The sequence below is a fragment of the Camarhynchus parvulus genome, chromosome 14, assembly GCF_901933205.1.
Source record: "Camarhynchus parvulus chromosome 14, STF_HiC, whole genome shotgun sequence".
Classification (NCBI taxonomy): domain Eukaryota; kingdom Metazoa; phylum Chordata; class Aves; order Passeriformes; family Thraupidae; genus Camarhynchus; species Camarhynchus parvulus.
Genome location: NC_044584.1, coordinates 15,667,363 through 15,692,919, shown reverse-complemented (window position 1 = coordinate 15,692,919; position 25,557 = coordinate 15,667,363). Strand labels below are relative to the sequence as shown.

Below are 25,557 nucleotides of genomic sequence, written 5' to 3'. Positions count from 1 at the left end.
TGCTTGTCACTTAAAAACACCTTAGATTTATTCTTTGATTGTAATGTTTTGACTGGGTTCACAAGACTAAAATAATTTACTCTGGTAGGTTTAAGCAGACCATTCTTAAAATCACAACATTAGAAAAAGAGGAATTTAGAAAATGTAGACGAAGTATTGTAGGTTGTTAGTGCTTGTTTATGAAATGCAGGCACTGCAAACAAGAGTTCAGTAAGAAAGGAGTTTAAATTAGTGTTGTTGTGTTGGGATTGTTGCAGGTGTACTTTTCTAAGAAAATGAAAGTAGAAGTTGAGATTTCCTTGATTATTCCTGTTCCTGACTATCATTATTTCTCAGAAGCATGTGCATACCTGAAAGAGAGATCAAAAATAAGTAACCTTTCTAAATTTTCTTTGTCCTTTTCATAATCCCAAAGGGACTAGAAGTGATCTGATGTGAGACTTAAAAAAAAAAAATTTAAAAAAAATTAAAAGTTAGAAAAACCCCAGACTTTTGGGAGTTAAGTTTTGTATTTAAATTTAAAGTAACTGTGTTGACTAAGACAAGCAGTGGTGTGTCATAGTATCTCCCTATGGATTTTGTTGTTTCTTTGAGAAGTAGTGTGTGGTTTTATTGTTTGGTTTTGGTGGTTTTTTCACAGATACCAATTTTAGATTTGGGGATTCAATTATGTGGAGGCACTGGGGTTTTCTGGTTATCTGTGGTTCTTGTCTTGCATCTCTTTCATAACAGAAAGTGAGGCTCTCACTTGGGACCCTTTAATCCAGTGCTACATTCCTCCCTTTTCCAGAAAGAGAAGCTCTTGTGGAACCCCTGTTCAGCATCTTCACAATCCTCTTTTTATCTGGAGCTATGTGAACCTCTTTGTGAAAACTGATTTTTCTCTCAGACATGTTACATACTTAGAATCATCTGTGCCATTTGTAATTTTTTTTTAATCTTCAGTTAATTTGCATTTAGCTGTAGATTAGTTTGTGGCAATAACTCCCTCTTTATTTGCTTTCTGAGGCATTGTTTCCTTCTGCATTGTATAATGTAGGCTTGTGCCAAATAATCCCAGTGGCATTTGAACTGGGACCAACAGGCTTTGCCTCATTACTGTTCCTCACAACATTTGTTGTGCTCTTATGGGCACATGTGTAGGAAATGTCAACTGAGTCATTATTGGGGTGGATGTTCTTCCAGCAGGTGTTTTAAAGGCAAAATTTCAAGTCTCTGAACAAAAAGAGACCGAATTCCCAGCCAAGAATTTATAATAAGGAAATAGGTGAGCCCTTTCTCTTGGATCTAGAGCAGTTCTCTTTGCTGCCACCCCTGTGTCCTGCTGCAGGTACATGAAGGCAGTCATACTGCTGCACCAGTCAGGGCTGCTGTGCAGGGACTGCCTTGGAGATGGAGCCTTTCATGTTGCTTCTGCATAAAAAGGCAGGTGGGTTTGATTTTTAACAATGCACCACCGTCATGTTGTTTAATCTGCTACAAAATTCAGACATCTGCCTTTCTGAGCAGCTGTAGCAGGTACATGCAGTGCCTCTTCCAGACTCAGGTTTTATTTTGCCCAAACCTATTTGAGATTTAAACTCCACAGAGGTGCCCTTTTTTCCCCCCATGTCTTTTCTATGTCATTGCTATGAATCACTTGATTGTTGTAGGTCTCATGTTTGTGAAGTTGAGCATCTTTTTTATTTTTAATTTTCTGTTGTATGGGCTAGGCAGTAGGAATTCCTAATGCCACTGACATAACAGTAAATTGAAATCCATTAATTGACTGAACAATTAAACAGCTTCTCTGCTAAACCTGGAGGTTAATGGCCATGGAATGGCATAAAATGAAATGATCAGCACAGGCAGCTGAAGCTCACTCTGTAAACACCTAGGCTGGCTGAAGTGCAGCAGTCTGTGTTTGCAGCAGGGCTGGCAGAGGGACAGGTGAGTGCTCATCTGCACCCAGGCAAAGTCTGAGTCTAAGCTGCTCATAGGGAAGTTTGAAGATTGATTGATTGATTGATTGATTGATTGATTGATTGATTGATTGATTGATTGATTGATTTTCCGTCAAATCTTTTGAGTTTTCCTGGCATTTAAAAGATGGCAGGGTTATACTGGACTTGAACTGGTGCTGGCATTGCTCAGCAGAGAGAAAAACACATAAGAGGTCTTCAGCATCTCCAGGTTAATTTGGAAAATGCCATCTGAGCACAGCTTGGAGAGTTTTTAAAATCTTTCTAGGAAGGTTGTTTGAGTTTGAGGTGGGTTTATTTGTTTTACCTGGCTGGGAATTTTTTGTGAGATAATAATAATAAGAAATAGGATAGGTTGGTCACTTTGGATAGCCGAGATTGTCACCTGTTTTTAACATTTCATTCCCCTGTTTTTTTCCATTATATGTTATTTTTAGAATGTGGTAGGTTAAAATAACAATTGGTTTACATTCATTCATTTAACACTGAACTGAAGTGGTGCATCATTTATGTAATAATGACATACCAAATATGTATGAAAATGTAAGGAGCTCTTTAGTAACACAGAACACACTGGTTTAGGTTCTTGTTTATTTTATTGCCACTGTTTGTGAATGGAGTTACCTACAAACATTACTTTGCACATAATAATGAGGGGACAGAAACATTTCTGTATTTTAGGATGGCCTAACCTGTGTCTGAACTACAAAATAAAGAAGTTTTACAATAGATATTGTTTAGGATTATTGGAAAGCTGAGGTTCATGGTGCAGGAAAGTTACCTACAAACATTACTTTGCACATAATAATGAGGAGATAGAAACAGTTCTGTATTTTAGGATGGCCTAACCTGTGTCTGAACTACAAAATAAAGAAGTTTTACAATACATATTGTTTAGGATTATTGGAAAGCTGAGGTTCATGTTTGCAGGAAAGGAGCTTCCCAAGTTATGCTACCATGTTCATTTTAGTGAAATTATTTCAGAGTTGTTCAAGTCTATATTGTCAGAGTTAGGACAACACCACAAAGGAACCACAAGAAATACACAAACCCCCATTGTTAATTAAAAAATTGACAGGGAGTCGATGATAGTTGCTTTGGTAGCAGGAACGCTTTGCTAAATTTAGGATTAAGGGGCCTGAGGGTGCTGATTCAGTGTTTGTTTCCCAGCTGGTTTGTGCTGTCCCAGCACGAACAGGATGCAGGGGAGGTGCAGCAGCAGAGGTGGCAGGAGCTGGTGCTGCTCTGCTGGCACTGCTGTGCCCAGGGTGCAGAGGCAGGGCTGGCACAGTCCCAGTCCTGCTCCCTGTCCCTGCCCAAAACCTCCCCAGCAAATACACCACAGCAGAGTGGAGCAGGCTGGGAACCCGTGGGAACTGCAAAACCCTCCCTGGAATCAGTGCAGCTGCTGGGTGATTGCAAGGATAAGCCTGGGATCAGTCCTGAGCACTTTTTCAGGAGTGGGGACAATGTCTCGTTTCCCAGCCAGGAGCTGAGTCAGGCTGCTCAGCTGTTTTCAAGGAACAGGACATCTCCATGGACTGCTTCAAAATGTCTCTTGTTTGAAAAAACCAAGCTTTCATGTTTCATGTTGGCTTCTGCAGAGGAGTAATTTGCAGGCTAGTAATCTCAGTTTGGTTCAAACTGGAAATTTGCTCTACCAGGCTGGTAAGGAGCTGGGTTTACACACTTCTGGGAAGCAGTGCATTAGAAACATGTTCTGTGCACAAGAAACTGGCCCAGGTTGCCTTCTGTTTTACATTTTTACTTCACTTTTCTGAGGAGATATTAACAAAACAGTTCACTATATTTAGAATGCTAATGGCAGTCAAGTTACGTCAAAAGAGAGATCTATTATTACATTGACAGAATGTCAGTGCAGAAATCAGCTATAACTTGTTCTGCATGTCATTAGCTGGAAAAATCACATGCAAAATTTTGACATTGATCAAAATTCCATTTCTTACTGATTTTTTGCTGTGTTAGACCTAGGACAGAATAAGAAATTTTTCTTGGGTGTATTTTAGTCCACAACAAAAATTGCAGCGCTCAAAGCCCATTTTTACCTCATGATAGTTTATGCATTCATTCCTCCCTTGGAAATTATGTTTACTTAAATTAGTGAAAGCTGGGTGAGGTCTTTTTACATTTAAAAGAGATTTCCCACATATCTGTCTTTGATTGTCACATCCTTCAGTGTGCTTGTCCAAATCCTACCCACATGCCGCTATGCAGATGAGGCACTCCCACATAGGGAATGTTCTGCACAGAAATCATGGAACGCCTAAGCAGCTTCTCTTTCTTTTTAAGAAATAGACTCCTAAAAACTGTTCTAAAGACAGCACAATTCTGCCCACCAGCTGAGGATAATGCAGGGGTACCTTTAAAAGATATTGTTATGTAAGCTGATAGAAGAAAAAAGGAAAAAAAAATGAAGCAAAAATGGCGAAGTTTTGCTGCAGCTTTAGAAAAGTTGCCAGCTGCCTGAGATGGCAGAATAAACTAGTTTAATTCACTTAAGCTATATTCTATTTAAGTCAAAAAACTGACACAGATTTAGCTGGCAAACCTCTCCATCCTCGACTGAAGAAAACTGCAATGATAAGACCAGGGTAAGATTCATTTGCTCTTAATTCTTTTCTGAAGCATCAGCCATCATCCCATTGCTGGTGAGGATGCTTTGCTCAGGAGCAGCAGGGCTGGTTGTGCCTTGATTTGCACTTTAACACAGCTCTAATTTGCTTTCCAGATGAGAAAAGGGAGCTCTGCTCTGTTGGCCAATGCCGGGGCTGCCCCTGCAGCTCCTCTTCACCTTCTCTGCTCCCTGCCCTGGGGTTTCCTTTGCTGCCTTCTCATAAAATCTCTTGCCAATTGTGGTTTTTTTTGTTGTTGTTGTTGTTTTGTTTTGGAGTTTTTTTTGTTTTTTTGCAAGTGATTTTTGTGTCCTGTTTGGGAGCAGCTTTGGCTCAGAGTGAGCTCCAGAAGCTCCTCAATTCCTGCTCACAGTGGGAGAACTCTGCACAGGGGAATGTGTAATCCTAGGGGCTATTTGGTGATAGATAAATGTAAAAATGTCATCACAAATCATGATTTTCTACAAAAATTATGTCTTTTTTTCTATTTGTTTCATTTTTATTTTTTCAACAACCTAAACCAGAATCTAACTTGAAACCTTCCTTGTTCTGTTGCAATTTAAACTAAAGCAGACTTTAGTTTAGAAGTTGGATTATTTTATGTGTCATATTTTTCTTATATTTTTTCTTATTAGTCAAAATTAATAATGATAGAGTTTGCTGTTTGATTCTTCATAGTTCAGTGATTGGTTTCCATATGTTGAAATAAGTAACTATTTAAAGCCATCTGTTTCCCTTGGAAGTAAGAGTATTTTCATTAGTGTTTAGCATTTGGCTGAGAGTTGAAAAATTAAATTCAGGCTAAGTTTAAGTTGATCTTTCTGGACATTATTCAACAGCAATGTATGGGTTATTTAAAAAACTGTAGAATTTCTTGATTGATAATATTTGAGGTGTTTTTTGCATTTGCAAATCACCTAACTCAGACATTAAAAATAAGTGTGATACACAAAACTGAACAAGAAAGCCTCCCCCTAATTAACTGAGTAGGATGTAAGCCATGTAGAGGCCTTATTTAGGTCTCTTCCTTAAAGGTAAATTTCTCTAATAAGGTACTGGCCAAAAGCAATTTTCTGTTTCCATATTATTATCGCCAAAAATTAGGAAAACATTTAGTTTATCACTCAAATCAGAAGTTCTGTCTCCTCCTTGCTTTTGCTCATGATAATGTGATTTCTCTGCTAAGTTTTGGATGCTACAGATATTCTCAGCTTGTTCCTGGGAAAAGCCATAAAATCCTGAGTCAGGTCACTTGGCAGTCAAGTGGAAGAGAAAACTGCTTTTCCACTGTATTGTATTGCTTTGAATTGCAAATGTCTTTGTATTTGCTTCAGGTTTTTGTTTCATTTTGTTTTGTTTTTAATCCTGCTGTTGCACTCTCTGTGTTAGAATCTAAGATTTATATTTCTTTGACTGTTTAATGTTTCCTTTCATCGCCTTCATAAATAGTAATGACTAGCTTATGTATATCCAGGGAAGTAAGGCAAAAAGCCCTTGAGTGTGCCAAATCTGAAAAAATTTAAATTAGTGTATCAAATGTTAGAAGAAGAGGAATTAAGGCTCTTATCAGCTAACCATAAGCCCAGAATCTTTTAAATTCTAACAATGGTCTGGTGGATGCAGCTAAATCTGCCTTTATGCAAGAAAGACAATAGCAAGAGTGTGGTTCAAAGTTAAAGATTTCACCTTAATAAAAGCTATTTAATATATTATTCTAAATCCACAGAAAGGCAAGTTTTTATTCCGAGGTGTAGGTCACTTCTGGTAGGGGAATCCCACACTTTTTAATGAACATGTTTCTCTTTCTCATTTCTAATTAGCTGCAGCACTTTGATTGCACCATGCCAGCCTTCAACGCTGAGATTTCTGCTGGTAATGAAGCACTCGAGGTGGTATTTAATTAAAGCAGAGTGGTGCTAGCAAAGACCTGAGCACTAATCCTTCTGCATTGCCCAGTGTCCCCTTGTGACTGTGATTGATGAGTTGATTTCTCTTTACAACTTCATTTGCATTGTGTGGCAATACCCGCAGGCAGAGGTGCTGAGCGTTTCTGGATCAGAGCTCCCCATTAGGACAAGCTAATGTGCTAAATGGGCTAGGGCTAGGCTGGAGAGCTCTCCTAGCTCTTAAGCAACCTATTAAATCACGGGTTTATGGTGGGTGATGTGACTCTCCATGTAAATGCTGGTGTTTGTAATACCTTTATCACTTTTTACCTTGAAAATATATATCCTACCACCCACTATCTGTCCTACCCATTCCCTCTTCTATTTATCTCAGTTGTTGTGTTAAAATGATCATGTCAGGTAGTGGCTGCTATGAGCAATGATTTGAGCAATGATATGAGCAATGATTGTAGAGCTTTTTTTTTTTTTTTTGATTCACAGAAGTAAAATAAATTGGTCAGGATTTTCTTAAACAGATAGACATATTTTCATCCTTATTGCCAGAACTCTTAGTTTGTGACATTCTAACTCCACTTTGAAACTTCTGTAATGCAGAGCTGTTTTTTGTTTGCAACCAAAAGGTTGTAGCAGGACTATCCAATCTCCTTATGCTGTCAGTTTGCTTGTCCACAAAGATAGAGCCATCTGCACTCTGCCCTCAGACCTGGTGTGAAAAACACAGTTCACTTTCCTGTAAAAAGATTAGAAAGTTTAATAAAGTACAATAGGAGACAAAGACAATAGAGCAAAGGTCCATATTTTGTCCACATCTTCTACCAATGGTAAGTGTTGATAATCATATGTTCCTTGGATGTTATCCCAACCAAGCAGGCATTTTAACACAAGCATATCTAGATCAGCTATTTCACTTCTGTGTCTAAGCTTAATTAACAACAGAAACGAAAACTGTGTTTTCATAGCAAAGTTACTTTAACATTATACACGCAGCATCCATTTTAATATTTGCAAAAAGCCAATATTACAGTATATATCTATACCACTGGTGTTCCTGGAGCAGCTGGGAACTCACATCTGACCAGATCTCCATGTCATGCACCTGTGAGCATTTCCAACAGTGAATTTCTACTGGAGGAGTCTGTTTTCTCTGGTAGCAGAGGAGGCCAACAGTGAACAGTGGCTGGATTAGCAGGACAGTAACTAGAAAATTGACAGAAGTGATTTTCTCCCTTTACCTGGCACTTGTTCAGTTTTATCTAAAATATTTGGCCCAGTTTGTGGCTCTCCAATACCAGAAGGAGGGTTCAGCACAGAGCCCCCACGATGTGCTGGAGTTCAGGGTAGGAGGCTGAGGGAGCCGCACTTGCTCAGCCTGGAGAAGGGAAGGCTCCAGTGTGACCTAAGAGCTGCCTTTAAGCGCTCACCAAGAGGGTATCAGGAATGAGCAAGCCTCTTCCCAGAGGTGTATGGTGGGGGGAAAAGAGGTAACACCTACTGCAAAACTGCAGGGAGTGGTTATGAAGAAAAGCTTTCCCCATGAGAGCAGTTTTGCATTGGAACAGTTTGTCTGGAGAGTTTGCACAGCCTTTGCCTTTAGTGCTTTGATAAAAACGGGTGTAGCACAGACGTGCAAAGCTTTAAAATGCTGTCTGTACCTCCAGGCTCTCCTACGCTGCCTTGCTGCCACTTTGGGGGTGGGGTTGGTCCAGCTGCACTTTCTCTCCTGGCTCTTTAGGGATCCTCTGCCACCCATTTGCTTTTAGATCAAAGTAGCATTGAACCCAAACAGAAAGGGAGGAATACTTTAAATCTATGAAAAATAGCAGCCTTAGGTGTGCACTTGCATAACCTAAAGGGTTACTATAGCTTCTGCTGAGACTTTAGGCAGATTATTATTTTCCACTCACTGCTAATCTCTCAGGCCAAGTATTTATTCCTTTTGCAGCCTTTCTTCTCATGTGAGTGAATGTGTTTTTAAGCTAGCAAGGGTATTTGTTTTTCTGAGTTCACAAGTGCAGACTTTTTTCAAAACCAGGTATCCCTGCTCACATTTGAACGTAAACTGTCAAAATGAATGGTTCTTGAAAATTGAGTAGTTCTTGCATATTTTCCTTAAGAATATCCTTACCAGTCAAGGGATATTCTTGCATATTGTCCTTACCATGTTTTCCATAAGTCTGCTGTTAAATGGAGGGAGTGCCCACACAGATCATTGCAGGAATGACAGTGGAACTTCAAGAAGCTTCAGCTGGATACTTACAGTCTCTTGGTTGAGACAGAATAAATATTACCAGAATAATAATAAGTATTGCCAGAATAATAATAAATATTACCAGAATTTGTCTATTTCAGTGGAGAACTGGGTTGCATATACTGAACCATTTTTAGGGTCCAAAAAGCCAAACCAGCTGATTGTGCAGACACATGTAAAGGGCTTCCAAATTTCCTCTGACCTTGCAGAGGGTGACATGTTGGGCATTGTTGTTTTTTTGATCATCATCTGACTACAAAGTGCAATATATTCATAAAAACTGTCCACATCCCAAAATCCGATCTACCAGTGTCTCAGGAAATAGATTAGTCTTGCTGCATCACAACTGTGCTTCTGCTGCACTGTTCTTGCTCAGATCTGGGCCTTAGAGTTAAAAACATTGAACAATTTCTGCAAAGCAAAACCACTGATACATGAAATAAAGAATACATTCAGCAGAGTGTCTTTATGGGCCATACTTATGTCCTAAAAGTGAAATGCACCTTGTGCAGCTTGTGCAAATCTCCCTGTTGCTGCCAAATAGCTTCAGGGCTTTGCTATTTACAGCAGCAAAAATTTGGGGTTCTATTTGAATATGGAAGTTTGTATTTACTGAATTTCTAAACCTGCTGAGCTCGTTCAAGGGAAAGGATTTCCTTGTTTCAAACCCAGCTCTCTGTGTCTGCTCAGTCTGGTTGATTTCTTGAAAACAAATTCCTCTTTTCTTCCACAGTCACTGAGAAAATTTTACTTTCCTTAGAGATGCAACTTGGTTGTCAGAGGCGATCCTGCCCTGTGAAGTTTTCTGGGAAGTAGAAGTTTCATACATGCAAAAAGAGATTAGTTTTAGATAATTATTTATGAATGCTGGCATCTCTTCTACTACTGGTTTTCAGAGACCTGTTCTGAATTGAGCTCACCATGTTAGCTGGATTGAATAGACTGGAAGTGCAAAATGGTAATACACATACCTCTAAGTATCTTCACCCATTTCTGATTATTTTTATATTTATGGCAGATATTTTTTTCTTTTTTTCTCCTAAAAGCCTATATAAAAGCTAGTTTTCATCCAAATTCCATGTTTTTTTGGTTTTTTTTGAGGTTGCAGTTAGCATAGAGCTGGCTAATGGTGCATACCTAGTAAATATAGTTGTAGAGGATTTTGTTAGGGTGGATTAATTATTCCTGTCTAATACTTAGGTAATTTGTATTTCAAAACCCAGTGCAATTTGGGAATGAACCATGGGTAATTTTTCAATAAAACTTGCCTGAAATTATTCTTAAAAAACACAAAAAAACCCCCAAACAAAACCACCACAACAACCAGAGATTATTTTTTTAAGTTTTTTTAAAAATCTTGCAGACCTGCAAGTTACGCTGTTGTGGAGTTTGTTGGCATCAGAAATTTGCATTGCTGAAGGGAAAGCTCCTCTGAGCTTCTGCACTGACTCTTGAGTGCTCTGCTTTTGGTTTGAAATCATTTGCCTTTTTGTTTTGTGTAATTCTATTAAAATTCTTTTCACCTAAGGCAATGGGAGCCCCCATTCAGGTGGGCTCTGTGGCTCAAGGTGTGTAGTAGATTGCTCATTTGTTTATTTATTTTTAACAGTTATTTTAACTGCAAAGGTGCAATGATGTTTCTTTTTCAGATTCACAGGATGTAAGATGTTAACAAGAAAATTCTAGCAGCAAACTATACTCTTAAATTTCTGGTTTATGTTTGTAAGAAATGGAAACAAAAATAGTTTAAATTGTCAAAAACCAAGAAAGGGAGAAAAATGTGACTAAAACCAGGGTAGCTTCACCCTTGCTCTCACTTTTCTGCATAGAGCAATAGAGGCATTTGCAATGTGCACTGCTTGAATTGTTTGAGTTGATGTCATATTCTCTGTTTAATTGGAAATAGTTTATATCATAATTTCTTTGCTTCTGAAGTGAGAGGCCTTGAATTCTGGTTGTTTAACTGGTGTTCAATCTGTGTTACTAAAATGAAGTTAAAACAATAATTTGAAAATTTTATTTCATAATCCTTACTAACAAATAACGTGTTCAGATCAATTTACTATGCTTCATAAGTCTCCGTTGAATTTGGTTCTTAGTTTGATACCATGAACACATATATGTGTGTGTGACATTAAAATTTAATTTAGTGTGCATTGCTTTTCTTAATTGATGCTGTTAGCCACTGCAGACCTCTTTACTGGAGGATTTAAATTTCCATTTTGACCTTTTATTAACTGAAACTAGCTGATTTGATTGTTTTTTTTTTTTTTTTTTCCCTACTATTCTTTAGAACTGTTGGCAGGGGAGATATTAATAGCTGTAGAATTTGGGAATCTATTTTAAACATGGAACATTTTTGTTAATACATGAAGTTAACCAAGGAGCAGTGAACCCTTTGTGGTTATTTACAAAACACATATATGTATTTATAGATATATTTATAGATATACTATGTAAGTATGAGTTAATATACTTACCCTTTCGTCAAGACCAACAAATGGGTATTTCCAAGGCTGTGTCAAGTTCCAAAATATATTTTGGACCAATTGGCTACAATGGTGTCTGGAATAAATGAGAGCAGATGAAAAAGTACTTTAACTATACCAGCCCTGTAGCCTGATTCTGTTCAGAATAGCTCCCAAATTGCATGAGATATTTTGCATTAAAGTTAAGATACATGTGGAGGTCATGCCTTGCTTTCATTCAGTAACTCAGGCAGAATTAATGTGCTCCCCTGTAAAGCAGACAACATTTTGTATCTACTCTACTCTCAATTGCTGCAGTAAATACTAAAGGGGAGAATCAGATTGGTGTGGGCAGGTGTAGAAAGAGGAATTAGTAAAGAAGGACAACATGAAGAAGAGGAGGGGGAAAAGGGAGGTTTAAAATATTGGGAAAAGTGAATCAGGATATGAATGAGAAGAGAGGAGAATTCACTAAAAGGCTTGGCAAAATGGAGCTGGTGAATGTGTAGAGGTGGGTTGTGCCTTTTAGGTCCTTGTTTTGGATCCTGAATTTTATCCATCCAGTCTTCATGTATTCTGAGGTGGACTGAGTCTGCCTAAGTGCATGCCTGACATATGTGTCACTCAACAGTTTTGACTGCTTTCCGAGAATTCAATTCATGTTTCAAAGTTTTTGTTGTATTTAGTCTCTGGCAGCTGAAAACTGCTTTATTTCTGATGGATTATATAGTGATGATTTTTGGTTGTTGTTCAGATAAACCATTAAACATATGTAGAAAAAGTGCATTTCAGTAAAAACCTATTGCTCAAACACGTTTTCCAGAACACAGTCCTTCACATCCCTGATTCTAAATCTGACAAAAATCAGCAAGCATTAGTGAGCACATAGGTTATTGTTTCTTTTTAAATGTATTTTTAACACATTTAAAGGCAGATGATGATATTGCTTTACTCTCAGGAAAATTAGCAACACTTAAAATTAAAACTAATTGCTGTTCCAAGGAAAATGCCTTTGCTGTTACACGGGAGAATGTCAGTAATTGGCAGGACACACGATGCTGTCACCATGAGTTCAGGCATATTGCTGTGCATTAAAATGACAGTGGAATAGATCAGTTTGAGGATATAATACATAGCAAAATTCTTCTACACAGCTATCAGAATATTAAATAAAAGGAAAAGGCTTCATAAAGTCTCATATAATCCCTCCTGGCATGGGTATATGAGCAGGTATTCAACTTTTTTCCTTTAAGTACACTGATATGATTAAATTTAACTTGACACAAGTGATGTACTGTACCATGTGATTGTAATATTTAAAAGAAAACCACTTTTCTGATTGAATACCTACTCACTATCAATTCCTGTGTAGCAGCATCTAATCAGAATTTCTTCTGCAGCTAAAATGCAAAAGCATTTGCTGTGTTCTCCATCTCACTGGGTGCGCACTCCGCAAACGCAGAACTGCTTCAATATTTTTGCTATCTTATTTAATCTAATGTTCTACTATAAAAGCCAGCCAGTTCCCATTGATTAGAAACAGTTTCCAGGCTATAACTTTTCTCTCCCAGAAGCAGTGTGTGTATTTTCACTAATTCTGGAGCGTGGATGCTGTGGCTGCTGTCCAGGCCCCTGCACTGTGCAAACACAAGCGCTGTTGGATGTGCCTGCTGTAGATTAGCCATATGCTTCTGCTTGACATGCCAGAGCTTTTCTCAGTGCTGTTACAGGTTTGGAAATGCCTCTCCTTCCACCACCCCTTCCTTACAAAATACAACTGTAAACCAGGAAAGGTGATTTTCATCCAGTCCCACAATATATGCTATTTTAATATAATGTGTTGTTCCAAACAATATTTTTCAAGCTGACCAGGGTTATGCACCTGTAGCACAGGCAGAGACCAGCTTTGCAGCAAGATTTACTGTCACATGAGCATGTTCAGTCTTGTGAAAAAGGTCCAGTAATAAAATAAATCTCCAAAGGAGATGTGCAGGGAGAAGCCATATAGGTTTGAGACCAGTTTTAGTCACTATTTTGGTGGACTGTGAAAATGAAGGTACAGGGACAAAATTGGCTATTCCTTTCATAGTAACAGAAGCTTTTTAGAGATTTAACATTTAACTTGCCAGTAAGTATAGTCAGAGAAAGTCTTCCCTTTGCTATAGGAACCATTAAAAGATTTTGTTCAATCTCTTCATAACTGGGGATTCCTTGTAACACACTATTAATAGATTTTTGCTTGTTTTGGGCGGTTGTGACATTCAGCACTGCTTAGAAATATATTTTGCTTTGCATAAACACATCTTAGTGCCTTTTTTGTCTCCTTGTTGAGAAGGTCTTTACCTTCCTTCAGTACTGTGCCTTAGGTTGCTGATGACAAACACTGTTGGATAAACAGTTCCTTGGTAATGCTACAACAGCATCTTAACATAAACATCCACTGAAGTATGCAAATGATCTCGGTGATAAACAAGCATAGCAAAGTGTGGCTGAGGCAGGAAGCCAAGCTGTCTGTTCCTTGTGCCCAATGATATTTTGATTGTCATTTTAATCTTAGGAGTAAATAACATCAGCGATCATGTTCCATCATTTAATTTCAGTGCCAAAAAAATGAGTGCTGTTTTAACTGGCGTTAAACAAGATGGCATTGCTGTGGTAGCTGGTCATTGCAGCTCAGGTCATCCATGTTCCATTGTAAATAACAAAATGGTGGAAATCTTAAGCAGAGACTGGAAACAGACATTCTTTGAAAGCAATGTTAAATAGTTAATGTCTAGATTTTTTTTTTTCTTGAAAGAGCCTTTCTTGTCACCCTTAGCATCTTTGAATTAAGAATGTCTTACTTCTAGCTAGGCTGGACTAAAAAACCTTCTCATTTTTGTCCTCAAGTACCGGAGCAATACTTCTGTGGTTCTCTTTTGTTGCCAAGCCTTGACTCCATCACTTCTAAGCTCACATTTTGTGTCTGTCTTCATTAACCTTCTTCATAGCCATGTAAACCTGCTAAGTATCTCCTTTCCTAATGAATGGTTTGTTCCTGGATGCTGAAGTTTTCTTTAATTGACATCTCAATCAGGCAGCTACCTTGGACTGTTTCCTCTCCTGGGTAAACCTTAGGGATTCTTAACATTTCCCTGGAAATGCTGAAGTCTCTTTTTCTGAAGCCCAGTTTTATAACTCTGCTGCTGACTTTCCTGGTCTTCCTCCAAATTCCCAAAGTCAGTCATGTCATTGTCTTTATGGAGCTTACCACATAAATGAAACTCTTAAATTTACCTGGTTTAAGCAAAGTAAAACAAAACAAACCAGCTTGCGTTTGATCGTTTGGCACAATTTTGCAGGAATTGTTGTCATTTAACCCAGCTCATTCTGGCTTTCAAAACCACCCTGTGTCCAAATAGCTGAGCAGGGATGGTCTGTCAGCTTTGCTGCTTAAGGCAGCTTATGGCATTGCACTCTCATTTCCCTCCCTAGCTGACTGTGTTCCCTGTTTTATTTCAGGTGAGTCAAGTAATGAGCTCCCATTTGTGGTACTGGATCACACACCATGGATGCTGTTGTGGTGCTGCCCTAGGAAATGACTCACTGTGAGGGATTGTGAAATGTCCCCTTTCTTTTCCAAGGCTCCATCAGAGGTCAGCAGTGAAAGATTGTGCCCCTGGTTAAAAGAGAACACTTAAAGTGTCCAGTTTAGAGAGGTGACATTGGCATTTCCAACTCCACTGAGTGCTTGGCGTGTGGCTCTGCTCACTCTGGTGCCACACTTCACCTTTGTGAAGCACACAAAGGTCTCCAGCCCCATGTTCTTGTTCTCTGTGTATTATCCTTGTGGCACTCTTCACTCATCCTGCCCAGTATTTAGTTTATCTATCACCATCTAATCACTCATTAGGTAGCATGAAACTCTGATCCCTGTTTGTCCCTGGCACAAATGGCTTTCAAGAATGTTTTTCAGCACATGGCTGTAGGTTCACCACCTTCTGTGGCTGACAGATGGGGTAAATACTTGGCTCTATTCTATGCTGGGTCCATTGCAAAAACAACTGAAACTCCAGATGAGGTGGCATCTCTAAATTGGAAATAACTTGGTGACAACTGTTAATATCAATGAGATTCAATTACTCCATTTAGGCACTTTTAAGAACCAGCTGTATCCGGTCCCAATCTCCTGAAAAATTTAGTCAGGTTTTTTTTTGGAGTAAACTAGAATTGAGATGTTGAATTCTACTTACAACAAATCTTAAATGCATAATTTTAGCTATGTTATAAGAACATATGAGATTTCTAGAAATGATCTATTGAAAACTGTTTACCTGCAACAGTTTTTGGATTTGAATGTGTTCAGTTTTCTCTGCAGACTTCAAACTGGAGTTGGGATGTACTGGTTTTGTTACAATCCAGCTTTAAATGGTGGCAGTGGTTTTCAATAAATTAATCTTTGAAATAGAAAGATTTGAAATAGAAATTGTATTTCAGAAGAAAAAATGCAGATAAAATTAGAAAACTTATATGGCTGTAGTTACTGTTTTAGAGGTCATGCAGAAGGTGGAGAATACTCCTTTCTATGAGGAGATGTAAGGCAGTGTTCCCTACATATGCTGAGAATGGTAATGTTTGGCAGAAAATGAAAACGTGTCATAGTTCACAACATTAAATTAAATCATTTGTGAAACGTGTCTTGCCTGCACTCTAAGAATTGCCGCTTCCATACTGCTCTGGCTGTGGATTAAACAAATGCAAACACAATTTCTACATTGCAAATACATCTCAAAGAACTGAGACATTGTTTCTTGAGGGTGGAAATAGGCTAGAAGTTGTAACTAGTCTCTTCCTTCTCAGTAAATCCTTTATGAAAAAAGACATCAAATTGGATAAAAGTATAAAATCCATTTTGAAGCTATTCTGCTACTGTTGAAACCACATGGAATCACAGAATGATTCAGATTGAAAGGGAACTTGAGAAGCCATCTAATCCCAATATCCCTCTTAAATCAGGAGTAACTACACAGATTAGGTTGCTCAGGGGCTTTTAGAGTTCAGGTTTGAAATTCTCCTCTCTGAGCAGCATTTTTCCTGTGCTTAACTTCCCTCACATTCATTATCTTATTCTTTGGAGCTAACCAGAGTTTCCCTTTTGGCAACTTTTATCTGTTGCCCCTTGTTCTGTCACTCTGTACCTGCGGGTCCTGTCCCTGTAACCTTTGGTTAAGTGGAAGAAGATGCAATTAAGTTGTCTGAGCCCTCCCTTCTGCAGGCGATGCTGAACCAGCTGCCTCAGCCTCTGCCATGTGCTCCAGCCCTGCAGCAGCCCTGGCAAGCCACCACTGAACTCCCTAGCATGTCTCCTGTCCTGAGGCACTCCAGACTGGTGTTCCAGATGCTCTCCGAGTGCTGTGCAGGGAGGAAGGATCCCTTTGCTCACCTCCCTGACCACCCTTTGCTAGTGCAGCCTGCAGAGCAGTTCACATGGGCTGCCTGGGAGGCAGAGCACTGCTTTGGACCCAGCTCTGCTCACCAGGATGTCACTGTAGGACACAAAAGCACACAAGCACACACAGCACTGCTCTCAAGGTGAAGAAGAAAAAAGGAAGTTTATTTTCTGACTCCAATATTTATAGATTTCCAAAAGTGACAGTGGATTGGAAGGTGACAGTGCCACCTCTCCAATGACGCTGGACAAAGCAACAGTCCATCAAATTTCTCCTCCTCCACAAAAGAATGCAAAACAATGAGTTCTTTACAGAAAGTGTGTGAGAAAGTTTGCTACAAGAGTGTCAACATCAGAAGGCCTAGAAAATCTTAAAAAATCAGAGCAACACCAGGACTCATCCTCTGCTGCAGAGCTGCTCTTTGGCCAGGCAGGCAGGGCCTGGGCCAGTGTGAGGGATTATCCTGTCCCAAGAGCAGGACTTGGCCAAGTTCTTGTCAGCCCACTCCTGTAGCTTCTGCAGAGCCCCATAACTGCTCCTTGTTTGCTCTCCGGTGGGAATTTGCATTCTGACACTTCACATATGTCTTTTGTGAAGATCAGTTCAACAGTTTTGGACCTGGTCTTGATGCCCAAGGGCTGGAAATCATAGCTGAGTTAAACTTTTAAATGTTCACTGCTACCCCCTTTAAAATTCTATATTCCAGATGGCTTTTCATGCACCTTTTATATTAATAACTCAACTCTTTTTTTTGCCCTCTTTCCCTTCTATTTGGGTACAAGGATGCTGCATCATCCTCAGTATGCTCTAGTAAAGGCATAACACAAATGAGGTGGAGTTCCCTCTACCGACTTCTGGATAATGACAAGATCCTTTTATCTTAAGTCTTATCTTAAGACTTCTTTTAGGAAGTTGTGAGAATCAATTCTCGTTGTAGAGATACCAGATTTCTTCAGAGTGTCTTGCTGTCTGGCTCTTAAAGCCATTTTGGAGACTTGTTTTTCAAATGTGATGTAAAAATTGTTTCCAAGGGAATTATTGGTTGGTGGAATGCAAGGTAGAGCTGCAGTTGGGAAGACCTTAAAGAGTCAGAGTTGGAGAAAGTGAGGGAGAGGCAGAAAACTTTAAGAGAAAGATTTAGATGTTAATGTGGAAGCAAAACAAATTAGTGTGGCAGAGTCATGTGCACTTGGGCCACTGGAAATAGCAGGATAAAGATTTGCCATGTAGGATAAGGAAAGCTCTGGCAATAAAGGACAGCATCAGAAAGGCAGTGGAAAGCTTCAGCACCTGGAAGGAGTGAAGGTGTTGGGAAGGTGTTAGAGGGAAGGATTTCTCCATGTGTAGTGGTGTGTCCATAGCATTATGTGAATTCAGGCTAAGTTTTGGCAAGTGGTTTGCTGCTTTCAGGGAAATATAAGTAAGTGTCCTTTGCAGGCTGTCAGGAGGTTTCAGTTGCTGGAATTCTTTTCCATACCTCAGGCACTAACACAGAGTGAACATGGCACTATCAAACACACACGCAGCAGTAGCAAGAGCACAGCCTTTTATTGGAATACAGTATTTTATGTGTAAAGGAGACCAAAAGTAAATGTTCCTCTGCAATGGGAGAAACAAAATGGTACTTTGCTGCTAAGGTAGCAAAGAAATTCTCTTTTGCTTACTTATTGTTATCTTTTCCCCCTATGCTCTCTGAAAAAAGTTATTCTGCATTATCATTCTTACTTTTGAAAGCTGATTTTGGCTTTGCCCTGAACCTTCCAAAAAAGAGAGGTGGCTTGGGCACTCATTTTGTGTGATTGCAGAAGCAAATGATGCGAGTCAAGTGGCCTGATCAGATAATTAAGCTACAACAGAGAAAGCTCTCAGAGTCAGTCAGTTGTGATTATCAGTTCGGTGTGGTTGGATGTCTGATTCCTTCTGAAAAATCTGAAGTGGCTGCTTTTATTATCATTAATTGGGCAGTGCCAGCAACAAACCTGGAAGAATTACACTGCCACTTTAAAGAATTCCAATATATTTCAGTTGGAATATAAGTTTAATGATGAATTGATGACTGTTTGTTGCTCTGCCCACCCCTTTGAATTGGAAGGTTTGTTAGAATAATTCCAGTGTTACATGTCTGCCCTGCTTCTGAACCCTGATGTCTGTAGGCAGTCTGCAGCAGAGTGGCAATAAATGTGTGTTCTTTGGGGCTGAATGGTTTTTTTTTTTTTTTTTATTTTTTCTTTATTTCTTTAGATAGAAGTTCAATAATTTTGAAGCTATCTCTGGAGCATCTAGGAAAGTTCCTTTAACAGTGAAGCATTAGGTTGATGAAAGTGCCTCACAGAACTAAACCTTGGTAGCACTTCTGAAATATTTCCCCTGCTAAGTGAGAGGGATGTCACGAAATGAAACAAAAAAGGAAACAATATTTCATTTTAATGGAAGGATAAAGTAGATTTAATCTAAACCAGGCTAGTTCAGTATCGAGGGTTTGCTTGTGGCGTTTAGCAATTTTAAAATCAGAACCTTATTGGTATTAACTCTGCCACATGGAGGAGGAATTAATCCCATGGAAATGCACGTGTGTAACGGGACATTGGAGCTATCACAAATCCAGAGCCCTGGAAGTTCAGGGTGTTTTGGGTCTCTGAATACAGCCGTGTTAATTTTAAAACAAAAACCTCCAGCTTCCGGCAACTTCCACAGTAGCACTTCCAATGTTTTTTAAACAGCTATTAATGCAGACAAGCTGTGGTTTTTTCCTCCTTCTCTGTGCAATCATCTGCTCAGTGGTGCACTCCACCAGCAGTAGCAGGAGCCAGAGGAGTGGCCTGCTGTGATAGATGGGGCGCGCCCCGCTGCAGGAGCCCCGTCTGGGTCAGGGTTTGGGAACACGGGGATGTCAGGAGGGAGGGCAGAGAGCCCCGTCTGGATCAGGGTTTGGGAGCACTGGGATGTGGGGAGAAGGGCAGAGAGCCCCGTCTGGATCAGGGTTTGGGAGCACTGGGATGTGGGGAGAGAGGAGAGCCTGTCGGATGGAGGAGAGCCCCATCTGGATCAGGGTTTGGGAGCACTGGGATGTGGGGGAAAGAGAGCCCCATCTGGATCAGGGTTTGGGAGCACTGGGATGTGGAGAGAGCCCCATCTGGGTAGGGTTTGGGAGCACTGGGATGTGGGGAAAGAGAGAGCCCCATCTGGGTCAGGGTTTGGGAGCACTGGGATGTGGGGAGAAGGGCAGAGAGCCCCATCTGGGTCAGGGTTTGGGAGCACTGGGATGTGGGGAGAGAGGAGAGAGAGCCCCATCTGGATCAGGGTTTGGGAGCACTGGGATGTGGGGAGAGAGGAGAGAGAGCCCCATCTGGATCAGGGTTTGGGAGCACTGGGATGTGGGGAGAAGGGCAGAGAGCCCCATCTGGATCAGGGTTTGGGAGCACTGGGATGTGGGGAGAAGGGCAGAGAGCCCCATCTGGATCAGGGTTTGGGACGGACATCTGACGGGTTTGGGGCATGGGATGTGGGAGGGCAGAGAGCCCCATCTGGGTAGGTTTGGGAGCACTGGGATGTGGGGGAAAGAGAGCCCCCTTGGGTCATCTGGGATGGGGAGAAGGGCAGAGAGCCCCATCTGGGTCAGGGTTTGGGAGCACTGGGATGTGGGAAAAAAAAAAAAAAAACCAAAATGGATCAGGGTTTGGGAGCACTGGGATGTGGGGAGGGAGGAGAGAGCCCCGTCTGGATCAGGGTTTGGGACACTGGGATGTGGGGAGAAGGGCAGAGAGCCCCATCTGGATCAGGGTTTGGGAGCACTGGGATGTGGGGAGAGAGGAGAGAGAGCCCCATCTGGATCAGGGTTTGGGAGCACTGGGATGTGGGGGGAGAGGAGAGAGAGCCCCATCTGGATCAGGGTTTGGGAGCACTGGGATGTGGGGGAGAAGGGGAGAGAGCCCCATCTGGGTCAGGGGTTTGGGAGCACTGGGATGTGGGGAGAAGGGCGAGGCCCCACTGGGTCGGGTTTGGGAGCACTGGGGTGTCGGAGAGCCCTGCATGGGCTCCCCCTCCCTGAGCACCCCCAGCTCCCTCACCCCTGCACTGCTCACACGCCCCCAGCCAGCACTGATGCTCCTCTTGGGCCGATGCTGCATGGCCTGGGAGCAGAGCAGCTGCTAAGTTTACGGAGAATAGAGGCAGCACCATGGTACAGCAGGTATTTGCACTGTTATTTTCACTTTTATTTTCACTTTTATTTTCACTTGAAACTCTTGGTTTTTAGTCAAGCCAGGGCTGTTCTTTTAGGCAGCTGCACCACTGCATGCAAGGCTTCTAAGCCGTGTTTTGATGCTTAAATCTGAAGGAGGGCAAGCTATGGGGAATCATGTTTTTGGTAGATGTAACAGAGCCCTTAGAACCAGCAGGTTTGCAGAGAAATGTTGCATTTTTTTCTCCTTTGTTTCTGTCCCCTAAGGATACGATGCAGTTTGGCTCATTTAACTACAGTACAGGAGGCTTTCTCTAAATGTGAAATATCTCTTGCCAAAGAAACAAAATGCACCAAACGGAAAATAGAGCAAAACAAACAATAAACTGTGAGTTCGACTTCAAAACGCAGGCAAGCAGAAAGGTTTTCATTGAATACATTTTTATGCTGCAAATGTGCTTTTAAGAAAAAGAAACACTGCCTAAGAAATGTTTTCTGTGCTCTCTTCTTTGTGTACAAACATAACATGCTTGCCTTGTTATGTTTTGACACTTTTTATACGTTTCTTAATTACGAAATCTTTTCAGAGGAGGAGATGCTGAAAAGTCATCTGAGATAGTAGGAGCAGTTTAAATTCTAAGCTTTTCTTCAAATGGGATAATATGGATGAAATAGGAGAACCTTCACTTACCTACATTGTCAGAATCCTTTATTTTTGGTTCTTTAGAGTTCAACGTTTAACCAGAAAGCAATAAATTTGATTTTATACACTGCCACGTAAAGCATATTTTTCAGTTGAAATGTGGTTTTCATTAAGACTCGGGCCAGAACATTTAGCAGAGCCTGACTGTCTGCCATCCTTTGTTCTCCTTGCTCTTGCCAACAACCACTTTTTTAAAAAAACCATGCACAAAGTGAGCATTAAGGGGTCATTTAATCTTAAAGATACTTGGAACTGAGTCTAAAGGGAAACTTCTGTTCAGTCTCTCCTGCCTGGGTGGGGTTAAGCCATGCCTGTGTACTGTCCTACACAGCTTTGAAATTACCCTAATACCTGAGTTCATAGGCTAATTTAGGGTCAATAGTTTCTCTTGCTTTTAGAGTTATTTAATATTTTCAACTTAATGCATTAGAAATTATTATTTCTTTTATTCATTTCAGTTCACTGTATTTTAAAGAGCATGATAAAGGAACATTTTAGGCGATTCTGCTTAAAGAATTTTTGGCTCCTTAAAAATCTATTCAAGTGTATCTCATGTGTAGTCTGGGGTTTCCATCAACCACATGTAGGCACAAATGTGTGATAGCTGACACTTCATTGTTCTTGACAGGAATTAGTATTTTGAACAATTGGCTTTGGCTATTATTAGCCAAGTAAATAGTAAAGAACTTGTTTAAGCACACATGTTTTATATTACATTGTAATACCTTGTCTGTTGAATTAATTATGAAAAATAAATTCACTCTAATTTTAAAAGTTAGGAAAGGCTTCAGTAGTCACTTATTTTAAGGGATGAACATTTCAGATTTATTGTCACTATCATTTTAAACTTAGGGCCTGCAGTAGCATGTGCAAGTTGAATTTCTTTCAAGTCCCCTGTCTTCCAACAACTAAATGAACCTGCAGAGCCTGCACTAATAATCTTGTTGGTCAGTTTTCTGCTGTAAGCATAGTGGGGTTGGTTTCTTCAATGGCAAGGCTGTAAATCTCTGAATATGTACAAGTTAGTAAAAAAAAAATCCCTGACCCTTTGTTGTTTACTTATTAATGAGGTCTTATTTATTAATAAATGAGCCAGACCTCAGCTGAACAAGTCTAATGAAAGAGGTAGAAGTCTCAGCATTGTGGAGGTTCTGAAATTGCCTGCACAATTTGCCATTTTGTGATAAATCTAAAAAGTTTGGAGTTGCCGGTAAAAATAATGGAAAAGTTCAACCCTCTTAATTAAATATGAGCTGTAATTAGCACTAGGTGTGGATGCTTTGAATATTAATTAGGGTCCTCATGGAACTGCTGTCAAGGTTAATGAGAAACAGTGGGGGTCTCGGCAACATCTGGTTTAGGGCTGGAGGTGGCACAAAACCCTTTAGATGAAAGCACCTGGACATCACCCCTTGGTCCCTCTGATGCCATTGCTGCTCTTTTTTAACAGCTGCTGGCTCTGGTGTCGTGTTCAGCATCTGACAGGAAGGAATAGCTTAAGGACCAGCACTAACCAGCTCCTGTGCTTCAAAACCAGCACAGTGAAAATGCTTATAGAGGCAGAATCTGGGTTTGCTTTTGTTCCTTCTTACCCCTTGCTCAAGTCCCTCCTGAAACAGCTGATTAAAAAATTTAAGGTTGGCTGCCTCCCACACAAGTTTTAAAAGTACTTCTTTAACATTTAATGAATGTCTCTGGTGTAATCCAGTCATTCCTGGGTTTTGCTTCATCTGGATTTAAATTTTTTTTTTTAATAGTGAAAATATTAGGTAAAAGAAATAAGAAAGGAGCTTGACTATTTTAATATTAGAGGGTAAAACTACACATTTACAAGGGGTTTTAACCTCCACAGAAATTCAACAGGACCAGTTTCAGTACAGCATTAACCTTGCTAAACTGGAGATATACAAACAAATCTTAGTGACTTAACCCTATGAAGTCAGTAAATGACACTGATTTCCTAAAGATGGATAAATGGAACAATGGAAACCACTTGCTCAATGCCATACATTAAACCATCAGCAAAGATGGGATTAAAATTAGAGAGGGTTTGATTGCTAATATAGTTCTAATTTTTTCAGACACATAGAGTGCCTCTTACAAAGGAAAATTCGGTTTTCTGTTTTAACCTGTCAAGTACCAAGACTTAACTCCTGTGTGAATTCTTAAAAGCTCTTGAGTTTAGGATGAGTTCAGGTCAGAGAGCTGATGTCTGAATTAGCTGAAATTGGCTGTAAATGCCCTTAAGTACAAAGTGCAGAAGAATGTCTTTTATTCATCCACCCTATTTTCAATTGGGAAATCAAGGAGTGATGAGTAGGAATAAAATCCCTGCAATAGTCTTGGGCAGGTGCTTATACATGCATTGGTGGGAGAATGATGGAGTAGTTGGAAATTAGTAATTAAATTTTGACTGTGGGTTTTAATTTTTCTTGCTTATTAGTGGGATAATTTTATTTTAAATTAGTTTATCTGAGATTGGGGTAGTCCCTGCACTAATGGCCTCTGTCTCAGGCAAAATCTCATTCTGGACATTTTTTATATAGGTTCAGAAAGATTGTAGTGTACATTTCCTGTTCTAGAATTATTGCTTTTTTTGTGTGGGGAAAACATTTAGTCAGAAGTTTTATAATTGATGAATTAACAGGCTTGGCTATTCTTTATTATATCAAATGGAAATATGGATCTCTCTATAAAGGCATGAGGCTAGTGTTATGAATGCTATAGGCTAATTGTGATATGGAAATTAGATACTGCTGTCTTCAAATGTAAAACCTTTAAAGTTCTTAAATCTATTTCTCTTGACATAGAATTATTATTTAATGTTATTTAAGGCTTTGAACTGATGCACTTGTAGATTCAAATACTTAATATTTTGACTGGATCTCATTACTATTTTGCATTTGTGGCATGGCTCAGTGAAAGGTATCTCAAAGTATTCTGAATATCTCAGGGTATTATTGCACATAAGTGTTTTTAGTGTTTGTTAACAGTATGCATCCAAATTGTGCACAACCTATATTGTGTTCTGTAAATGGTCAGTCAGAGGGATCACAGCTGGGGGCTGAGCTTACCCCAGCTCTGTGCTGGCAGTTGTGCTCAGGAACCTTTGGAATGGACTGGCTTTGTCCCTCGTCCTTGTCTGAGTTGAGGCACCATTAGCGCAGGCAGATTTCACTGACCTTTCCTGCCTAAAGACCAGTCTACAATTATCCAGCGAGCAGTAGATTTGTTTGTCTAATTATAATAATATTTAATAGGGTTAGCAGAATGCATTTAATGCAGATAAGAAGTATCCTCCTCAAGAAGCAGCCACTGTGCCCTTTTGAGGCCAGGATGCTCTCTGCGTTATGGGTGCAGGACCTTCGCTTATTTTATCTCACACCACGTTTCTTCCTTTTTTTATTATTATTATTATTTTTTCCCTTTGATTTCCACAGGGTAATCAGGAAGCTACAGCACCTCCTGACACAATGGCACAGCCTTATGCCTCAGCCCAGTTTGCTCCACCTCAGAACGGTATCCCTGCAGAATACACAGCCCCACATCCGCATCCAGCTCCAGACTACACAGGCCAAAGCACTGTTCCAGAGCACACGTTAAACATGTACCCTCCTGCCCAGACACACTCTGAACAGAGTGCAGCTGACACAAATGCACAAACTGTCTCCGGCACAGCCACAGTAAGTCAAGGTTACTGCTCTTTCTAAAACTCTGTGTTTTGTGTGTGTTTATCAATAACGTTCTTTTTCCTTGGCACGCTTCATTTGCGTCCGGCTTAGGCATCGTGTTAAGGTTGAAAGTCTGTCAGGGTTTGCTGTTGAACCTGGAGAATGTGTTTTCACTGGTTTTGGAGCTTCTTAGTAAGTGTTGGAGCTTTGTAGAACCTGGAGTTTCGTTTTCAATGGTGTTAGACAAAATGATTAATAGCCAGCCCATGAATCACAGCATAAATTTTAATTAAGTCCAATATGGAAAAACATTGCACATGAGTGTTTGTAGGCATTCATTTGCAGGGCCAAAGAAAG

General features: G+C 40.1%; 1 protein-coding gene across 14 annotated transcripts in view; it reads left to right on the top strand.

Annotated features, from left to right (window-relative positions):
* The window catches only part of RBFOX1 (RNA binding fox-1 homolog 1), an 815,431-nt gene that overhangs the window by 662,624 nt on the left and 127,250 nt on the right, over window positions 1-25,557 (top strand). For 13 of the 14 annotated variants that reach the window (XM_030957849.1, XM_030957841.1, XM_030957844.1 and 10 more), the window contains one exon: window positions 24,970-25,212. In XM_030957849.1, the coding sequence (XP_030813709.1) occupies window positions 24,970-25,212 (243 nt within the window). Of the gene's footprint in view, window positions 1-20,784; window positions 20,836-24,969; window positions 25,213-25,557 lie in introns of those variants that run through there. The other variant, XM_030957852.1, reaches the window with a different exon arrangement.